The following is a 19459-nucleotide window of genomic DNA, read 5'->3' on the forward strand; positions in this document are numbered from 1 at the left end:
TACAGAGGATGAAGTGGAGTACAGAAAAAGGATGGAAGGACTTCTTCAGCTGGATTGCATTGCTTCACTTGAGTCGCATTCAGGATACCCTTTGTCTTAGACATGCTGGAAGATCTTTAACACATGAAATCACTTTAACTTTCAATGATAATGTATGTGACATAAAATTGTTAAATGTATTTACGGGCTGCGGCAAGTCAGCAGAAAATCATATAAAGTGGGGAAAAAAAGGCAAGGAAAACAACCATTATTTACCTGTAGGACTTTGCCCTGAGGACTCTCATCAAACAACAGAGCCTGCTGGTAGGTGGGGTCCAGATTCTTCTTTACTACTTTGGTTTTCTTCTTGGCCAAGCACACGCCATTCTCCAGGACATACACCTTCACATAGGTAGCTACAGAAAAAAAAAAACACACACACATACACTCAGCAATGTTCCTGTACAAGCTGTTAAGTCCACAGAAGTTTTGTGTTAGTAAGTGGGTGAAATCAGTACCTGGTATGTTCTTGGAGCCCGGTTTGGGGATCAACCCTCTGGCCTGGTTGACCTCCACCTCCAGCTGCCCTCCTCTGTCTACCATGCCCACATGCACATCCCCTACAGAAAGAAAACAGCAGCATATCTAGCTACTCAATAATAATCACAATAATCAGAGTGAAACCGCTGTTTCATTTGATGATGGTGAAAGAAATTAAGATCCATTTGCAGTTAAGCTCTGTGGTGCTCAGCTAACCATCCGCTAAAGGCTTGATTTAAAAATGCAACAGCGGACATCGAACAGCAGAGGGCCACACAGAGCTGCGAGACCGTCTTCACCACCAGGTATGGTGAAGCACACTGTTCTGTTTTGTTTTTCACAACCAGTGACCTTTGCATGAAAGATTTATATCTCATGCAAGAATAACTTCATCCCTGCTGAGTGAATACATTAGTATTGTGTAGTATTTTTAGATGCTACTGTGCATCAAAGAGGTTGTGCGTTGGCATAAGGCTTTGGAGATATGAATGTTACTGTCTGACATCCATCCTAAAAGATACACATTTTCATACGTTACAGTGTTAATTACTCGTGATTGTGTAGTTGCAAATACACTATAAATGACTGTGGTAATATGCTAGTTTTTCAGTGTTTAACTAATGTTAATTAGCCCAACTTTAGTTTTTGTCTACAATATCAGTGGAGAATGAGCGCTGGCTTACCCATCGGGGGCGTGGCTAGTGTTTGCCGGCCTACGATCTGAGCGGGGCCTAGTCCATCCAAAAAATCACTGAACTGGCTCTCAGGCCCCAGGCGTGTGGTAGGGAAGACAAACCTGAGACAGAAGAATCACAATAATTATGGCTGAAAGGATATAAAGAACCCTGTATGTGGGTGAATTATTAGTTTTGACACGCACGTTCCATCGGAGCTATTTGAGTTGGTGCTGCCATCGGTTGAGTCCTTGCTGCCCTGCCGTGTCACTCGGTTCCTCATCTCCACGGCGATGCCGGTCTCTGTGCTCCGTCGGATGGTGCTGCGAAGCTTCTTTGTCCCGCCGTCTGAAAAACGTAGAGGTCACGGCTTATTTCAAAAGGATAATCCACTAAGCATAATAATCGGCGGTAGTCACAGAGCTGTCTGATAAGGAAGTCAGGTATTACACAGGGCTGTCACCTGCATGATAAACCGCTAATGTGAACCTGCTGCCTACATTTTAGTCGTCAACATGTTCTCAGGCAAGATTTATATTAGTTGTCCAGAGTTTTCTTTTTCACTTATTTCATTAAAAAAAACACCTGAAGCTGACTGAGGATGGGTGTTTCTGTCACTTACTTTTAGTCTGTAAAATGTGCTGTACAAGAGCTACTATGCTAGCTTTTTCTAAATTGTTCACTGTGAATGAGGAAGGATTTAGGCTCTCCCTGAGAACACCCATCTCTCTACTATTTATTTTGAAGCAAGTTCACTCAAGCGAGAAGGCAATCTCACCTAATATCCACTGGGAACGTCTGCGCTATTGAAAAATCTCCCCACTTCGCAGGTATTACTACAGTCCATTTTTAACACGTAAAGCCCATTCTGCAATGGCTGTGGTGAGAAGGGGGCAATAAGCTTTTAGTCGGACTCCTGAGCCTCGACTTGTGAGGCAGAAATGCGCACAAATTGGCAGCATGAGGAGTGTTGTGGGTGGCGGGGTAGAAAGAAAGTCCAGAGGCTGAGCGCAGAAGACGAAGGAGGGGGGGTGGGGGTATTTAGGCTTTGGAGCTTTGCTGACGCTAGGAGAATGGAGGCGAGCCGGAGAGCTGCTAACCCCAGAAGAAGCTTTCAGGACATCATCCCCTGTAATGACACACTGTATCTCTGTATGATTTGACATGCTGAAAAAGCAGTAGGGCACAGTCGAGGCAATTTGGGCTCAGGAGGGGACATGTGAGGTTGTGCACTTGTGAAGACAACTCTTCCCGAAACCCTTCTTTCACGACCACCTTTGCCTCGCTATGTTTTTTGCAGCATTACCCAGAGTTCTCAGTGCGCAAAGAGACAGCATAGCTACACAGGTTAACATCTCATTGGTGCACTTCAGGGCATTTTATACATATATACATACACTAATGCATTTATGCCATAGCTGAAATGATGAGTCAATTTATCGATCAGTGGAGAGAAAACTAATTTACCTGCTATTGTGATGAAAGAGCAATGATGTCATAATTTTTTCAAGCAAAAATGTCAAATAGCTTCAATTTTAGCTTTTAAAACTGGTCTGTCTGGAAGCTTGAAAAATATAATCTCCATGTTTCATTATTTTATGACATTTTATATACAAAAACATGTCATCAGATGAACTGATAATGAAAAGAGTTGCAGCTACAGTATTTATATCAGTGCAATCATCAAACTTAGGTAGCAAACCACATTTATGGACACCTATTGTTTAAGTATGGCAGAAGAGTGTGTCATTTGAAGTTTACAAAACAAATAGCAAAAGGGAGGAACAAGATGTAGATGAAAGACATAAAGAAACAATTTAATCCTCCCTGAGGTCCACTGCTGTTAACAACAAAGCAATATAAGACCAACAAATTTGATAAGCTTGACAGAAAGCCATAAATCTGAGGATACACGTGCATAAAAAAAATGTCATGCTGACACTAGACAGCCCTAGCACATATTTACACCTCCATTCAGCAATTACACATACACACAAGGTCTGCATGTAGGCAATCTGGGCAACAGTTGAGTCACACGGGAGGATGAAAAAGCAGCTGTGAGCCGACATGTCAGCAAAGCGTGCTTCATAAAGACCTTTACAAAGTCTCTGACTAATTTCTGGGACAGCCCTTTGACAGAGGCTTTCTGGACAAATCTGTTTTTTTAAATCCTGCAGTAGGGATTAAAAGTTTTCCCCTTAACTGAACTTGCTAATTCAGAAGTAACTGCATATCAAAGCAATAACACGAGGAGGAACCCGGTTAACTTTCTCTGTTTTACATAGCGTTGCATCTGCGCAGCTTATTATGACTGCAGGTGTGGTTGTCGTAGAAACTCGAACATCCTCTTCTCTATAGGAGCCCCGATAGTTTAATGGTGCAGTGAAGTCACCAGAGGAGACTTTTAACAAGCGGTTGCTCGCTGTTGCCAGTTAAGCGCACACCCAGGTACAACCGTCCCACTTCATTAGCCTGAGCAACTCCAATCTCATTAAGCAACCCCGCCATGCCTGTCTCATTGCCATGACAACCATAGACACCCTGCATCATCACTATCACTATGGAGATAAACAAATAGCAAACAAAGCCACTTGATGAGGCTTCAGGGGGTTGAAGTGATGAGGACAGAGGAGGATGGAGGGCTTTGAAAGAGGGATGAAGAGTGACAGAGGAGAGTGGACAAGTGTTGAGGACAGATGGGTGAAAAGGAAGATGAGAATGATAGGGTCCCATGGGTGTTAAAGATGAGGAGAGGTTCTGCCTTCTGCTGCCGTCTATTTTTAATCCTGCAGTCAAGAATATTTCTAACTGTGTGTGTGTGTGTGTGTGTGTGTGTGTGTGTGTGTGTGTGTGTGTGTGTGTGTGTGTGTGTGTGTGCTAGAGAAAGTCTGTGTGTGTGTTTGTAGCATGACACCCAGACAAACTCCACGCACTTCTGCTGCCATGACAACCCCCGCCTTCGGATCTGGACCCAGACAATGCCACCTGAGACAAGTGGCGCCATGGCGACAGGCTCATTCCCCATCACTTGTTTAAAATTAATTTATCGGAGCAACATTTCACTGGAACTCCGGCAGTTGTGGTTGAAACGTGGACTACCACCCTCGCTGCAATGCAAAGCTAAACTGTCACTTTGCTCATAAAATCAGATGTGTCTATGTTCAATCCATCAAAGCATTATTAAGAGCTCCAACACACAAGTGACACATGCCTAACATAAAACTATCAAGAAGCTACTCAATGTTAATTTCCAGCCACATCATTTTATTCTTGTACTCTACTAGAACTGTAGCACTGTATGATTCACAGTTAAATCCTTATTTATACTGCCTGTTATGCAGCCACTCAGTTGAGCCTCTCCTTAAAAAACAAGCAAAAAAGAAACGATACTAGCCCGGGCTGTTTAAGGCCCATCTCCCTTAAAAGCCCATTCTCTCCTGATTGGCTGACTTCTGGAAGCCTAATGAGGGGTAGCTTCCGGTGCTTGCAAGCACAGCCTTGTTTTCTTGCCAGCGTGGAGCTTCTTAAAGCAAACTCCTTCAAAGTAACATAATTTCTCGTTTTTGATTGAAAATGGCAGCCTCTTAAATGTACCCATACGTGATACCAACCCGATCTGGAACCTGAGAGTGGACAGTCTGAAAACTGATCTAAAAAATAGCAGCAGGACGTTTGTGTTGGGTAAGAATTAGGCTAATTATATTCATATTGTGTGACATAAAGATGCATTTACACTTTATAAAAATGCTTCTACATATGCCACTGTTAGTAGATATATAAGGTGTATTCAAAAAGTTCCAAGGCTGGTTCTGCAGCACACAAACAGAGCACACCACAGTCCTATACATATAGGTGTGTTTTTGTGGTTTCACCATGTCCCTACAGAAGCAGCACTGTGTTAAAGTCTGCAAGGATCTCTGTCCAGAATTACTCAAACTTCATGTCAAAGATTGCAGTGTTGATGAGCGTGGGGTCTACGGCCTCCCGAGAGATAAAAGGGCAGTCTTCAGAGGAAGAGAAGAAATGTGAGGTTAGGAGCACACCAAAGGGATGTGAATTGTTTCCTTCGATATTAATGAGGTTGTGCAATGTGGATCCATCTCCAGGGGTCACACTGTCAAGTCTGAGTTCTGCTGTAATGTCCTGAGGCTCAGAGGGAGAAAACTGGCTGCACCAACACAACCACTGCTCTTCACCCAGCCTGCTCGCCAGATTTGAGTCCATGTGAATCTTACCTCTTCCCGAAAATGAAGTTCAAGTTGAAGAGCCATCATTTGATGAGGGAAGCATCAAGGAAGCATACCAAGTGTGGCAGGAGCCCTAGGAGCAGTTGGAAGGAGGTGGTGGCTCTACATACAGTAAAGCTGCACAATCAGAACTTTTTGATCTTGTATCTGTCGGTAATGTGCTGAATGAAGTGTGAAACATCTAACATCAGGAAAAACCAAAGGCAATTGAGCTACTACATAATTTTCACATATGTTCATAATGTCAACACTGGCCACATTAAACATGAGCGTCCGACATCATAACATACCTATGACAGAAAATAGAGAAGCATAACATGCCCCCTTTAACTTTATATCTACACTTGTTACTCATTTGTCTACTGGCCCCTCCCCTCTCATCAAAACAGCCCCTCTCCATCCCCCTCCATGGTGCGAAGCAGTGATCTCTTCCTTCCTATTTAATCCCCTCCTCCTCGTCTGCGCTTTCCCTCCATTCGTTTCCATGGCAATGCCTTCTGCATTGCACCAAGAGCCCCGGCCGGCATGTTCGCTCATAAGCCTTTCCCCTCACTCCGTGTCTTTCTTTGCTTATATTGTCCTCTCCACAAGTCCCGCTCCTTAATCACCCACTACTTGTTTTTCTCTCGGTGTCTTTAAATCATATCTCCCACAACTCCTCTTTCTATTATTGATGCTCTTTATTTGCAGCTCTGTTTGCTTGCTGTCTTTTTCTTATCCCCGCTCCCTTGTTTTCCTACAAACTCCTTAAACACTGACTCCTTTACTTCTGTTTGTCATGCTGGTCTTACTGAATCTTTCACTCTCATTTTTATTTTCCTTTTCAGTTCTTCGGCTTCCGTCCATCTTTATCACACTTATCTTAATTCCCACTTCATCCCATAAATTATTTAACGTATTTTCTCCTGTCCCACTGGTGAACTAACTTTGCTATAAAGTGCAAACATCAAATACACACACATCCTAGGAGAAGTTATTAGAGGTTGTCTGACATACACACCATTTGAGCAGTTAAAATAAATATTGCACGAGATGTGGTGCTTTATTGTACTAAAGGAGAAGGTGTCTTGGTCTCTGTGTGCTTCGAGGCTGTTAAAATGTCTCCTGTTGGTTTCTCTGTGATGAGCAATGCCTCTTTCTTGGAAACACACTCGTGAATCTCATAGAAATGTGCAGCCCAGGGAGCAATCACACACTCAAAACTTTCTTTTTGTGTATTAAAACCAACAATTTGCTGTAGCTAATTAAGCAAGTCACATGTTTGCTAATCAAGGCAAGGCAAGATCAAGTCACGGGGAGATAGAAGTGGTGGGGATGGAAAGAATTAATAGCTTCAGTGGTGAGAATTAATAGTAGAGAGGGGAAATAAAGAAAGGTGGGATTACTGAAAACGCCAACAACGCAGAATAGAGCCACACACTGTGACTGCACACGCACTCACATGAAATATAGTGTGTGTGTGTGTGTGTGTGTGTGTGTGTGTGTGTGTGTGTGTGTGTGTGTGTGTGTGTGTGTGTGTGTGTGCGCGCGCTCAGTAGATCATTAAAGCTGCTCTGACATTTGGAGAGAACACTGATGAAGCCTTTCTCATTATATGCTGTAATATAGAATGCTGTTTTTAGACTCCCTGGCTGCGCCGACATGCCTATTGGATGCACCGATGACGGCAACGATCCACCATGCATAGCAACAGTAACCAAGCATGGGTGTTGCAGATGAAAGATCTGTATCCTTACCGCCGGACCCCTGCTAAATTTGGACAAAAGGAAGATTCAAGGTAAATGCTTAAGTAAGAAAAGGGATTCCACAGCCATGTTTTTGCCTCAGACACATCAGTTTCTCACAGCTTACAAAGATCCATGTACAGTGCCTATAAAAAGTATTTAACACTCTCTGGAAGTTTCTCCATTTCCTACACATTTGTGAATTTCATGTTTGTTTTTTTTGACAAGGATTTACAAAAAAGATTCTTTCAGGTCAAAGGGAAAACAGATTTTGACAAAGTAATGTCAATTAATCACAATGTAAAATAAGTCATTGCATAAGTATTCACACTTTTCAGGTGTTTAGTAAATGCATCTCTGGCCACAATTACAGCATTAAGCCTGTGTCAACAGGTCTCAATCAGGCTTGCACATCTGGACCCTGCAATTTTACCCCATTTTTCTTTGCAAAACTACTCAAGCTCTGTCAGGTTGCACAGGTGTCATTATTGAACAATCCTTTTCAAGCCCGCTCACAAATTTTCAAATGAATTGTGATCTGGTTACTGCCTTAGGAAACTACACTTTGCTGTATATATTAGGGCTGGACCCAAATATCCTGAATATCCGAATATTCGTTCGCTATGGCACTATCCGGATATTAATTTGGTATCCGAATATTCACCCCCTCTCTTCCCTGCGCCTTCGGCCCACTTCGACTCATCCCGCCGTGTTCTTCGGCTCATCTCGGCTCCTCCGTTCGTGTTTGTAAACACCACCCGAATGGCCGGGTGGCTGTCGACTCTGACGTCACGCTTCACTTCTTTGCAGAAACACAAGACAAGATGCCGAAGACCTCTGCTGTTTGGGAATTCTTCAGTTTAACTGAAGACAAAACGAAGGTAACGAAGGTCGGTTTACACTTGGTTCAATCTGTCATAAGAAAATGGTGGCCAGAACTGTCTAAAAATGAGAAAGGATCCGAATTTTCGGGCCGTCTCTGCCACAAGCCGCCGCCAGTATAGCATATGCATAAATTTATGCATATGCTATGTTTCTACTGTCTCTTAATGATGGACTTAACTGTGCTCAAAGGGAAATTATTAACTTGGAAATCTTCTTGTATCCATCCCTGAAATTAAATTTTGAAATAACTTTCTCACAGAGTTGCTTGAAGTGTTCTTTTGTCTTCATAGCGTAGCTATAACCAGGAGTTTAGCATTTTCAGTGAGTGGACCTTCGTAATTGCCATTGTCGGTACTATGAAATCTATTCAGCATGGGTCTTGCCAGTCAACAAATGTAAATAAACTCAAAATAAAAAAATTGTGCACAACAGTTTGTGGATATGGAATTTAATGGTTTGACCCTCCAACAACCCAGTTTAAAACATAATATAACTGTTAATACATTCACTGTGATTAAGAAATCATCATCATGCACAGCTTTTCTCAAGGGCACATAACCCACCTGAGAAACCTGAAGTCCCTGTCAGCTAAATCTTTGCATCCCATAGAATTGCTTGTTTGGTTATTTTATTATGGGTTTCTGAGCTTATTACTTGCTTGAATTGGGTGTAGCTCTATTTCCATAAGTGTTGCCAAGTATGTAAGTGCTCCAATAAGGATATGCCAACATCGTAACCAAAATATGATGGCAATTGTAAAATCTGACCAAAACAACTCCAGATGTTTTTTAAGTGTTAAAGGAATAATTTAATATTTTAGGAAATGTACTTCATTAACTTTCTTGCCAAAAGGCAGACGAAATGAATACCACTCTCATGTCTGTACAGTAATTATATTGCTGGAGCCAGCAGGCAGTTACCTTAGCTTAGCAGAAAGACTGGAAACCAAGGACAGAGCTACTTTGGCTCAGTCCAAAGCACTGCTTTCCAGTACCTCCAAAGCTTGCTAAGTAACACATTAGAGCTTGTTTGTTTAAGCCGTACAAATCCTACAAAACTGTACTTAGTGCTGGACTCTTTCTTGGCCAGACACCAGTAATTTTCTTGAACTTGGACAGCAGAAATTTACTGTACAAAAGCAGCTTTTAAGTAGGCTCAGCAGAGAGAAAGCAACACTGCAGATATCTTCCCACAGTGACACCAGGAAGCTCATGGTGACACGGGGCATCTTGATCATTACTCGTATCATGAATAAGTTCAAAAGATGAAAACAGTTTGGAAATTTGTGTAATTTAAGCAGCTCCACTAGGCATGCAGATACAAAAATGGAACAAAAAATGCATAAAAAGTCTCGCAGTGTTCTGCATTTGACTCATGGAGTCAGTTCACTTTGATACATTTGAGGAAATGAAGGTTTTAGTGTTAAAATACATATTTGTACCCAATCGTCATGGTACAAACAATACAGCTGGGTGCATGCAAGTGTATGCAAAATACATAGAGTAAGAAACATAATGCAGAACCAAATCACATAAAACATGAGCGTCAATGGTACACCATAAGCAAGTTAGTAACACTAGTTCAGTCACACTATGGGGAGTGCAAATGACACACAGTAGCAAGAAGACCCGCCTGCTTTTATCAAATCTGTTGAGTAGGAAAATGTTGGCTTTCCAAGGAACGATGACAGCAATAAGGAGCGAGTCATGAATCGCACGGGGATGGTGTGTCAGCGCCGTTCCGCAGTTGTAGGGTATATATGAGAGAGCACATCAAACATGCTGATGCATATTTGATCGCATCGCCCAGAACTGTCAATCAATGGAGCTATGTCAAACCCTGCTGCTTTTATGGAACAAAATGAAAAAGCAGAAAAGGCCCAAAACATTACAGAAGCAATTATGATACACATTTCATCTATTAGAGAGAAAGAGAGACAGGCAGCGATACTTTGTTCAATTTTCAAAGCTCTGAAACAGCTGGCTTTGATCGAGTAGTTTCAGCTGATTATGAATATGTTGCACTCGCCTTAATGGACACTTTTTTCACACATTGGAATCAACACCTCAGCTGAGTGGAAAATTTTCTGTTTTCGAGTGAACAATGACACCCATGGAGAGTGAGTGGTGGATCGGATGAGGACAGTGTGTTGTTGTGGAAACCGTTTTTTTTGTTTTTGTTTTTTTAACTGACAATACACAACATTTGAGTGCTTTCACTGTTACAATAAGAAATGTGGAAAATTAGGCTCTTTCAGATATGTTCACTTGTTGAAAACAAATAACTTGAAAAAGCAGTTGTGGGTTTTGTCTACTTTTATACCCGTACAAAGAAGTGTTTCCACATTTCTAAAAGGTTCTGGAAACTATTTTTAACTCAGATTGGCCGGCAGTTTACTGAAGCAACAAGATTTAACGTGTTAAACGAGGAGCATCGAACTTTTAAACACCCTTTTTGTCAAATTTGGCAAATACCTCTTAACGGTCCGCTCGTTGACTGTTCTGTGAGCCGTGAAAGAAAAGCCAAAGCTCGTACGCAGCCCTGGCTGTTCAAATGGGAATTAAAGTGGCTGTGACCAACACAGGCAACAATAAATCTAGTGTGTGTTGTGCACGTTGGAGCTCATCAAACTCTGCATTTAAGGCTACGTCTTCTCTCTGAGGAGAACCATTAATAACACTAACAGACTATAACGCCAACTGATAAGAGTAGAATAAAGCCTATTTACACAGTAAGTAATTTGGTTAATGAAAATGACTTCTGAATCTCTGTGTGAGTCTCTTTGGTTATATTTATATCTCAATCAAAACGTGCAATCAAATGTCTCCCCAGCTGCTTTGCCATATGCGTTTGTGCTCTTCTTAAAAATGTTTTGACTTTAACTGAGTAATTTATGAGACACTATCACCACTTCACTCTTCTATATCAGTTATTTCACTCTAACAAAGCATGCGAAAACCAATAAATGTGGCACAAAGTTAAGTGCGTCTTTGTGTGACTCGGTCTTTAATTATAATGCATTGGAATTAAACAAATCGAATTTCCTGGGTTGTCATTGTGAGTGTACGCTGCCATTGTTTCAACAGCACAAGCAGAGACATGAGCCAGGGAGTGGTCAGTGTGAAGCGATTAGCATTTCTTAGCGGCATGTTGCAAAGGAAATGATTTCTTGAAATCGAAACCCTTCATGTATAGCAGGATGTCCGTCAGTCAGTTAATATGCCACACGGACTCCTGTCTAATGGCAATTCATTACAATGAGGAAAAGAGTAATCAAATTCAGATGTAATTTCCTCTTGATTACTCAACTCTGAGGCCAATGTCCAAATGATGCAAGATGGAGACACGAATTACAGAGAAGAAGCAGATGATGAGAAACAGATAACATCACATTGCTAATTAACAACCACAACAAAGATCACAAAAATCTTCACTTGCATTTTAACTTACCACCACTAAAACTACCAAGACAAAGACAGAATAAAACATACGTTACAAAAATAAACATTCATCTGAACAAACTTAAAATCAAGTCTAAGGCAACTTTGTAAGACAAAAACTAAATATAGGTCAAGAAAATTCTGCAAACCAACTGATTAAAAGAGAAGTTGTCTCCTTATGGATATTCAAGATTCAGGCTTAAGAGAAGATGACATACAATTTGGAAAACTAAGCTAAATCTCTTGTTCAGTGTTTCCTGCAGTGCAGCAGCAGCAGCAGCCTCTCTGTGCCATGAAACAGATTCAGAAATCAATCTGCCTGTATGTTCACACTGGCTGGGAGAAAACTGTGTGTGTGTTGCTCCTATGCACCAAAAGCTGCTCCCCCGTCCACCTTTTCTTTCACAGCAACACACAGCAGGCGGCAGCATGCTTGTGTATGCTTTACATAAGTGTGTTTACTGTACTGTATGTCGAGAGGCGTGGTAATAACGCTCTGATTATAGGTATTTTACATACCAGCATACACATACACGCAGCATGGTGACTCATCGCAGTCATCTTTGAGATCAGTCGTACACACTGCCCATTAAAGCCTTCCTGGGGTGCCACTAAGTGCTGTTGCTCATTTTGAAACAAGGGTGTTAAATCTGAGAGCTCTTAGTCTATTAATGTGCACTGCCAGATCAGTCAGCATAAACTATATATATATATGTGTGTGTGTGTGTGTGTGTGTGTGAATGAGACTTCAGCTTGCCCTGTTTGGTGAAAGCAGACGGCACTTACATAATTTTCAACAAGATTGGTAAAAGGTTACCAAAGGAGTAGTGGACCATTGTGGGAAATTTGAGAGATTGATTAGCACTCTCTTATGCACACAAAATTCATAATTCAGTACGAGGTGCTATCCAAATTTTCACTCTGTGCATGTAAAAAGCGAAAAGTGGAAACTTGTAATTATGGCTACCCCACCGTAGAAATAGTCTTGTTGTGTAGTGATCACTGCTCCTGGTGCTGCTGTCACATTTCAAACATCCCCTGTTCCCTTGGGTCAAGCAGATTCTGTGAGTCGCACTGGATCTCATTTATTTTAAAATGACAACCCTTACCTTGACTTTCATTTTGGGGGAAGAGGAAGAAGTCGTAGGGAGTCAAAGAAGAGCATAAGGAGTGCGACAATTAAATTGTAGTGGTCGACACGCCGTAAATGGGCATGTTGTCATGATGGAGCACCCATTTGCCGATGTGCCATGATTCAGGTCATTGCCCCAAATGGAATGACAGTAGAACTTGATGTTGACAATCTGTCTCTAGGGGATAAATTCACAGCGCACAGCCTCATAAATGTCAAAGAAAACGATAAGCATCCTACTGGCATGCTCCTGACCTGAGGCATCATTCCAATCTTGGAGACTATGAACCCTTACACTGCAAAGACTTCTGCTTGGTCTCTGGGTCGTAGTCACAGATAAAACTTTGATCACCACTGATGATTCTTGAGATAAGAGCTTGGGTCCTACCAGGACTGTAGACAGAGATCCTCACAGACTTTAACATGGTTCCGATTCTGCTCGTCCTTAGCAAATGAAAGAGGGCCCAAGAGCACATTCAACACTGGTCCTGATGCCGACTACTCAATGTCATGCAGAGTTCTGACTCAGGAATGCAGGAACAGACTTGAAACTTTCTAAATGCACCCTGTACCTCAGTTTTGGGATCGTATCCAAGTATAGTTTCACAACAATACAGAAATATTATAGCTACACTACGCTACAGCTGGTTAGCTTAGCCCAAATACTAGACAATGAGAGAAACAGTTAGCATACTTTATCAAATGGCAAAAAACCCACTAGCACCTCTAAAGCTTACTATGCATTATTTGTTTCAGTTGTACCACAACCAAAAGGTGAAAACATGGTCATTTTGTAGCCAGGTATGCTTGAGACAAAGTAAATGCCTGAACACTGAAAAAATATTTAAAATATTTGGTGAATTATCAGGAAACATCTCTGGAGTTAATTAATCAATTATGGGGGACTATATTCACCTCACCTCGCCACTGTGAACACATGTAGTAATTGCGTGAATTTCATTGGAGTAAATTGATTTTGCTGTTCTTGAATAGTTGCCTAGCAACTTCCCAGTGACTAGACAAGACTACAGGAAGTCATCTCTTAAGCCTTGCAGTTGCTGGTAGGTAGGTTTTGTTATGTCTAGCTTGTCAATTTCCAGTTTGAAATCTAAGCTGACTAGCTGCTAGCAAAAGTTATTTATGTAAAAAAACAGCAGCTTTTTAAAAATCCTCTCATCTGTTTCTCAGTATAAAAGAAACCACAGATATTTCAAAAATAAAATTTTGTCAAGGTTGCATCAGATCATAATCTTAATTAAAATCTCTCTAGATACTGTGCATTTATTTGCAGAAACTTAACACACAATAGCAGACATAAGCATAGTTACAAAAAGAGACAGTTGAACCATTCACCAGTCTGTCTGGCTAAGAATGGAGTATAGAGCACAGACGAGTTGGTGGGCGAGATTGAGAAAACATGATAGATGGTCTGAGTGAAAGTGAGAGCTAAAGAGATGGAGATGAAGGGAGGAGAGATAAAGGAGAGCGAAAATTAAGATGTCATTGAGCTGGGAGAAACACAAAAGAGCAGCAAGGGAGAACAGTAAGTGGCGAGACGAGAAACAGAAAGAGGAGAGAAAGCGATCACCGGTCAGCTTAGCTGGTGTTTGGTAGCTGCTGGAAGCACCAGTGAGAAGAGAAAGCTTTTAGAGACATGAGTAAGGTTTCAGTTTGTATGTGTCAGGAGAGCCAGTGACTCAATATGCTTCAAAAGGAGATGACGGTGTGAACCCACAACAAAGTAGTTTTTTAAAAAGGATTTTGTCTGTTAGTCATAGTGAAAATGAATAGCAATCAAGGGTAGTCATCCACTGAAGTAGCTATTATTAAAAAAAGGGCAATTCGAGTGTTACCACAGTTCACATGCTGCAAAGATTCTTTTATTACTATTCCAGCGATTCATAGCTTATTCACTGTTGTTCATTTTATTCAGTCTTTTCTATGCTCTCTTGACTCATAAGAATGTCTCTTTCAGAGGTGAGTTTTCTCTCAAAGCATCTGATCACGGTAAGCTTTCCAAAGCATGTCTGCCAAAATTCCTAAAGTGTGTTTCCTAGCTGTGACTCACACACAGAGCTAGAAGTAGGGCATGTGTGAGTCACCCCGAAAATAGTACTAACGTGCCAGGTTTAGTCTTTAGTCCACTGTAATATAGTGCAGAATACATGTAGAGGCTGGCTGGTTTAACCAGTGGGCCATCTGTGGCCTTGGATTATTTCATTTCTGGGTTTCTTTCTCTTGTCAAAGCAACTTTGATGATTTTCACAGGCCTGAAGAAAACAAAACCAATAAATCATTGTCAATGAGATTATTAAAGCATGGTGATATCATTCAGCTTACAAAATATGATCCAAAACATCTTAAGTAATGAAGCAGCGACTGGAAGGAAGATCATAATTACAGGAAGGGACAGTTTTCAACCAGATAAAAACAGAATACCACAGAAAAATACCTTCCTTGGCTATCTCCCCTCTGCATCACATCAGCCTGTCCAGCAGAACTATCTGAATGTGAGGGGAGCACAGTGTTCACATTGCAAGTATTTAGCAAACTACAAAGAGTTTTTTGGGACACTATAATTCAGCTTCAGTTAAACATTGTCCTGTCAGCTCTCTGAGATATACAGCACAGGAGTGACCATAAAACTGTGTCCTCAAAGCAGCTAAAGGACAGCTAAAGCAAAATTGAAAACAGACTCTACTGTCTGTTGAAATTAAGAGTAAAATATTGCTCTTTGGTGATCCGATAGCTGCATGGATAGGGTGCACACCACAGGGCTGCAAATGCCATTAGCAGTGAGACCCCAATTTGAAAATCCCAGGCAGCCGTGACTTTTACTGCACGTCATTCCCCTGCTCTTTTTTCTGACATTTACAATCTCTGTTCGTTGTCTATCTAATGAAGTCAAAAAAGGCAGAAAGAAATGTAACGGGTGAGAGGTTCTAACCAGGGCTGAGCAATATTTGAAAAAATAGGGAATGGGGGAAAATACATGGGGTTTTTTTACCACAAGATTTGAATAACTGTTTGGAAAGAATTAATTATTCCAGTATGAATGGGGTGATCCTGTAGAAGGGTGCATCAGCAATAATTATCTTAAAATGGCTGAATAATGACTTAGGGACTTACTCATATGGTGTAACACCCAAAAGAGCATCCAATATAGCCTTAGTTTTGCATTTAGATCAAGCTTTACACTGGTCATATAGAGCTTTGTGGTACAGTTTTAAACAGCTACATATTAATTAACTTGTGTAGTGGCAACAATTGAAAGACACTGCCAACAGAGTACCTGCTTGTGGTCAATATCCTCCTTTCTGTGGTTGAAATATTACCACACAACTGACTAGTGCTGCATGATAATAGGCAAAATGATCATCGCAATTACTTTGATTAACGCTGAAAGTAGAAATAATAAGAACTGATATTCATCTCTGGTGTTTGCAGTTGTCTGTGTCCTCCACAAGTGTTTTCAGTCACTTTGTGTAGACATGAAAGGGAATTTGCCCTTCACTGAGAAACAAAGGCTACATTTTTTTAATTTTAGCAGTTGTTCATGCTGATGGCATAAAAACAAAACAAGACAAAATTCACAGCACAGCACTGCTGCGGTTTGTGACGCTGACTTTATCCAGGCAAATGAACCAGAAACACCTGCGTTATTTTCCTCAAAGACATAATAAAACTGAGTGAGATGTACTTAACTTTACCGGCAATGGCGCAAGTCCCTTCACAAATCTTCACTCCTGCCTGGGGTTAGAGCTACACTCAGCCAGCTCTAAAATATTTGTCTGACAATAGTGCACCAAGAAATATAGTTGCTCCTGATCTCAGAACAAAGTTGGAATCAGTTTAATAAGCAAGCTAGCAACTATTCTCTTCCCGTGTCAGACGTTTGTCCTTCTCCGTCTCTGTTTCTTTTCTGTCTCTCTGACGTTTTTCCAGCAGTAGCGGCAGCGCCATGGAAATAAACACACAGAAGGACGACTTAAATAGAGAATATTTAAAGTAACTGAGAGTGAGGTTGAGAAAATAAGAAAAGGATGGATGTTGAGTGGGTTGAGGGAGCTAAATGGAGCAGAAAACTGTGAGGTGATTGATTGTGAATGTGCACCAGCCAAACACGCACAAAACAAACACGCAGACATAGAGTGCGTACGTGTGTGTGTGCGCTACTTTCATTGTGAGGCTCGCCGAAAAAGACACAAACACATATCTATGCCTGGTTTCCTTTAATCTAACTCTCCTGGTGCACTGCATCTCATCAGCGGTGGCTTGTTTCTCCCTCTGTGCAGACTGACAGTGGACTGGAAGCCGCTCTGCTGGCTCTGTTTTCACAGCCATGGATAAACCTGCTCAGGAGATAAGACCATGTTCAGCGGAGGAGTGACTCACCCATTAAACCTGGGAAACCATTTGTGTGTGTGCGTGTGTGCTTTCTCCCCACTGATACTAATAATAGCAGGTAATAAATAGAACACAGACAGAACCAAAATGCCATCTCCAACACTTGCCTGTTACAAAACCTAGAATAACGAGACGACGATGCGCTGGCAGTCAGAGCCATGAATGGAGAAACACGGAGAAAACAGAGATGCATCACAAAGACGAACATACACCTCATCTGTAGGAATGCATGAAAAAAGTCTGGATCAAAGACAGGGAGCTCTAAATAGAAGCAGCCCTTATACAACGATACCACACAAGTGTACTCCACTTTGAGACAACACCAAGGAACTTATGTAACATTCTTTTCTATACAGTCTGGATTTTATCAGTGAGAATGTTTATGCTACTTTTCTTTCACACTGCAATCCATCTGTCCTCGACATTTTTATTCACTTGGTTATCTTTAAAAAGACATGCACTGAGATAAGTCAGCAGTAAAACAAACATTAATTATTAAACAAATTTGGTCAGTTATGACTCCCTGAAGTTTTTCTTTGGAAACACTTGAGGGCACAATGAAACTGCATTCATTACCAGAACTGTCAGAGGTCTCAGCTGTTGTCTGAAAATGTTAAATCGTAGCAAATGCCCTTGCCCTACTTGGACATCTAAAAATCAGTTTGTATTTTATGTATGAAGCTGTTTAAATGGGAGCTTCTGGCCAAATGATATACACAGAATGTTGTTTTGATCAGTTAAAACGGCACCAAAACACAATTTTGAATGACGACGTTTGTTTTAATTCTCCTCATGCTGGTGTCTTGTCATGGTGGCGATGCATGTGTCTCTCAAAGACCTTGAGAGCCATGTTGTTTAGTGTTTTAGCTCAGAGCGAGTTTTACCAAGCTGGATTGGTCTGAAGTGACAGGCCTGTCAAAATAAACCGCACCAGACCACCAGTTTACAGAATGTTGTGGGGCACTTAAGAGCGACAATGGCTTTCAAAAATTGAAAACAACTGCCAACACCTGACCAAGAAGTGTCAAATGACTCTATAACCTCTGGTGAAAGTCTGGTAGAAGTCAAAGGTGTAAAAAGGGAATTTATTGGGGCCCCAAACCAACACAGGTCTATGAACATGGAATTCCTAAACAATGCATGAGGCATCCAAAACCTGGAAGACCGAAAATAATCATGAGTAAAGTATGATGGATGAGTTTGTAAGATAAACCTAATGTGGGCGGAAGGAAGCCAAGGTGAAGTCTCTCTGGAGCAAATCTCTCAGAAGCTATGTTGTAAATGCTTCCTAGAAGTTAATTTGTGTTAACAAGACCAAGTCCTGATTTAAATGAGTGGGAAAAGAGCCATAACTGCAATTGTACTGGTCACCATGACATAAAAATGGAAAATCTGTTTGTTTTGCTGCAGTTAAGTGGAGCAAGACAATTGGCTATACGTTTTCTGGTTTGGTTTTTATGACGCAGATGACTTTCTATTTAGTATTCTTTTAGTAGTAAATCTCTACCTTAGAACTTCTCTTTCAAAGGGTAGGTAACAATCATGGGAGCCTCATGTCCATAGACTGTATATAAAGATGACAACATCCTCCATGGCATCCCCATAGGTTTTCTGAACAACAATTTGGAAACTCAGTGTGGCCACTCCAACTGTTGCTATCTTGGCAATGCCTGACTTCTCATAATTCCCAGCTAATCAAAAAAAATGCCAATAGTTGGAACATAAGCAAGCCATGCAAACATCTCTGGATCTGGACTGTCCTGTAACAGCACCCACTTGTCCTTGAAAGCGTCCTAGGTCTTAATTATGCAAAACTTTAAGCTGTAATACAATTTAACCAGGTGAGATCGATAAAAATTCAGCCCCCATGCAAGAGTCATGTATGGAGAAATTAGCATAAGAAATTAAAACTGTTTTTGTACCAGGCTGTAAACATGTTTATTTCTGCTGCAAACATCCATTGGGGCCGACTCATTTTCATAGCCAGCCTCAAGTGGCCATTTAAGGAACTGTATGTTGGCTTAATTTTTAGATCACGTAGATTGTTGTTTGCATCTCTCCTGTATCTGTATTATTACAACCCTAATGATAAGTATAGTAGAAGGTCTGATCATTGGACAGCAATCAAGCTTAAATTGATAAAAGTTCAAAGCCCACGAAAAACCTCAGAAAACAAAAGCTTTAATATCTAGGAAGACATATCAGCTGCATGAATAAATGAAGATCTTCCTTACAAAGAGTTTTACCAAATCCAGTTTCCACGATAAAGAAAAGAATCCACACTTCAAAGAGAAAGCTGAAAATGTTTTGTTTGGATAGATTTTAAAAATACTACATCTTGCATAAGCCCTTACCGAGAGCTGATAGTTGCACATTGGCTGGATCCAATTCACAAAAAATGAGCACAGTTAGAACATACCCTGCAGAAACT

General features: G+C 41.1%; 1 protein-coding gene across 2 annotated transcripts in view; it reads right to left on the reverse strand.

Annotated features, from left to right (window-relative positions):
• The window catches only part of rims3 (regulating synaptic membrane exocytosis 3), a 46856-nt gene that overhangs the window by 6233 nt on the left and 21164 nt on the right, over positions 1 to 19459 (reverse strand). For both annotated transcript variants that reach the window (XM_022194304.2, XM_022194297.2), the window contains exons 3-6: positions 1400 to 1541; positions 1203 to 1315; positions 498 to 599; positions 256 to 395 (exon numbers count right to left, since the gene is read on the reverse strand). In XM_022194304.2, the coding sequence (XP_022049996.2) occupies positions 256 to 395; positions 498 to 599; positions 1203 to 1315; positions 1400 to 1541 (497 nt within the window). The remainder of the gene's footprint in view (positions 1 to 255; positions 396 to 497; positions 600 to 1202; positions 1316 to 1399; positions 1542 to 19459) is intronic.

This window comes from Acanthochromis polyacanthus, chromosome 11, assembly GCF_021347895.1.
Source record: "Acanthochromis polyacanthus isolate Apoly-LR-REF ecotype Palm Island chromosome 11, KAUST_Apoly_ChrSc, whole genome shotgun sequence".
In the NCBI taxonomy this organism is placed as follows: Eukaryota; Metazoa; Chordata; class Actinopteri; family Pomacentridae; genus Acanthochromis; species Acanthochromis polyacanthus.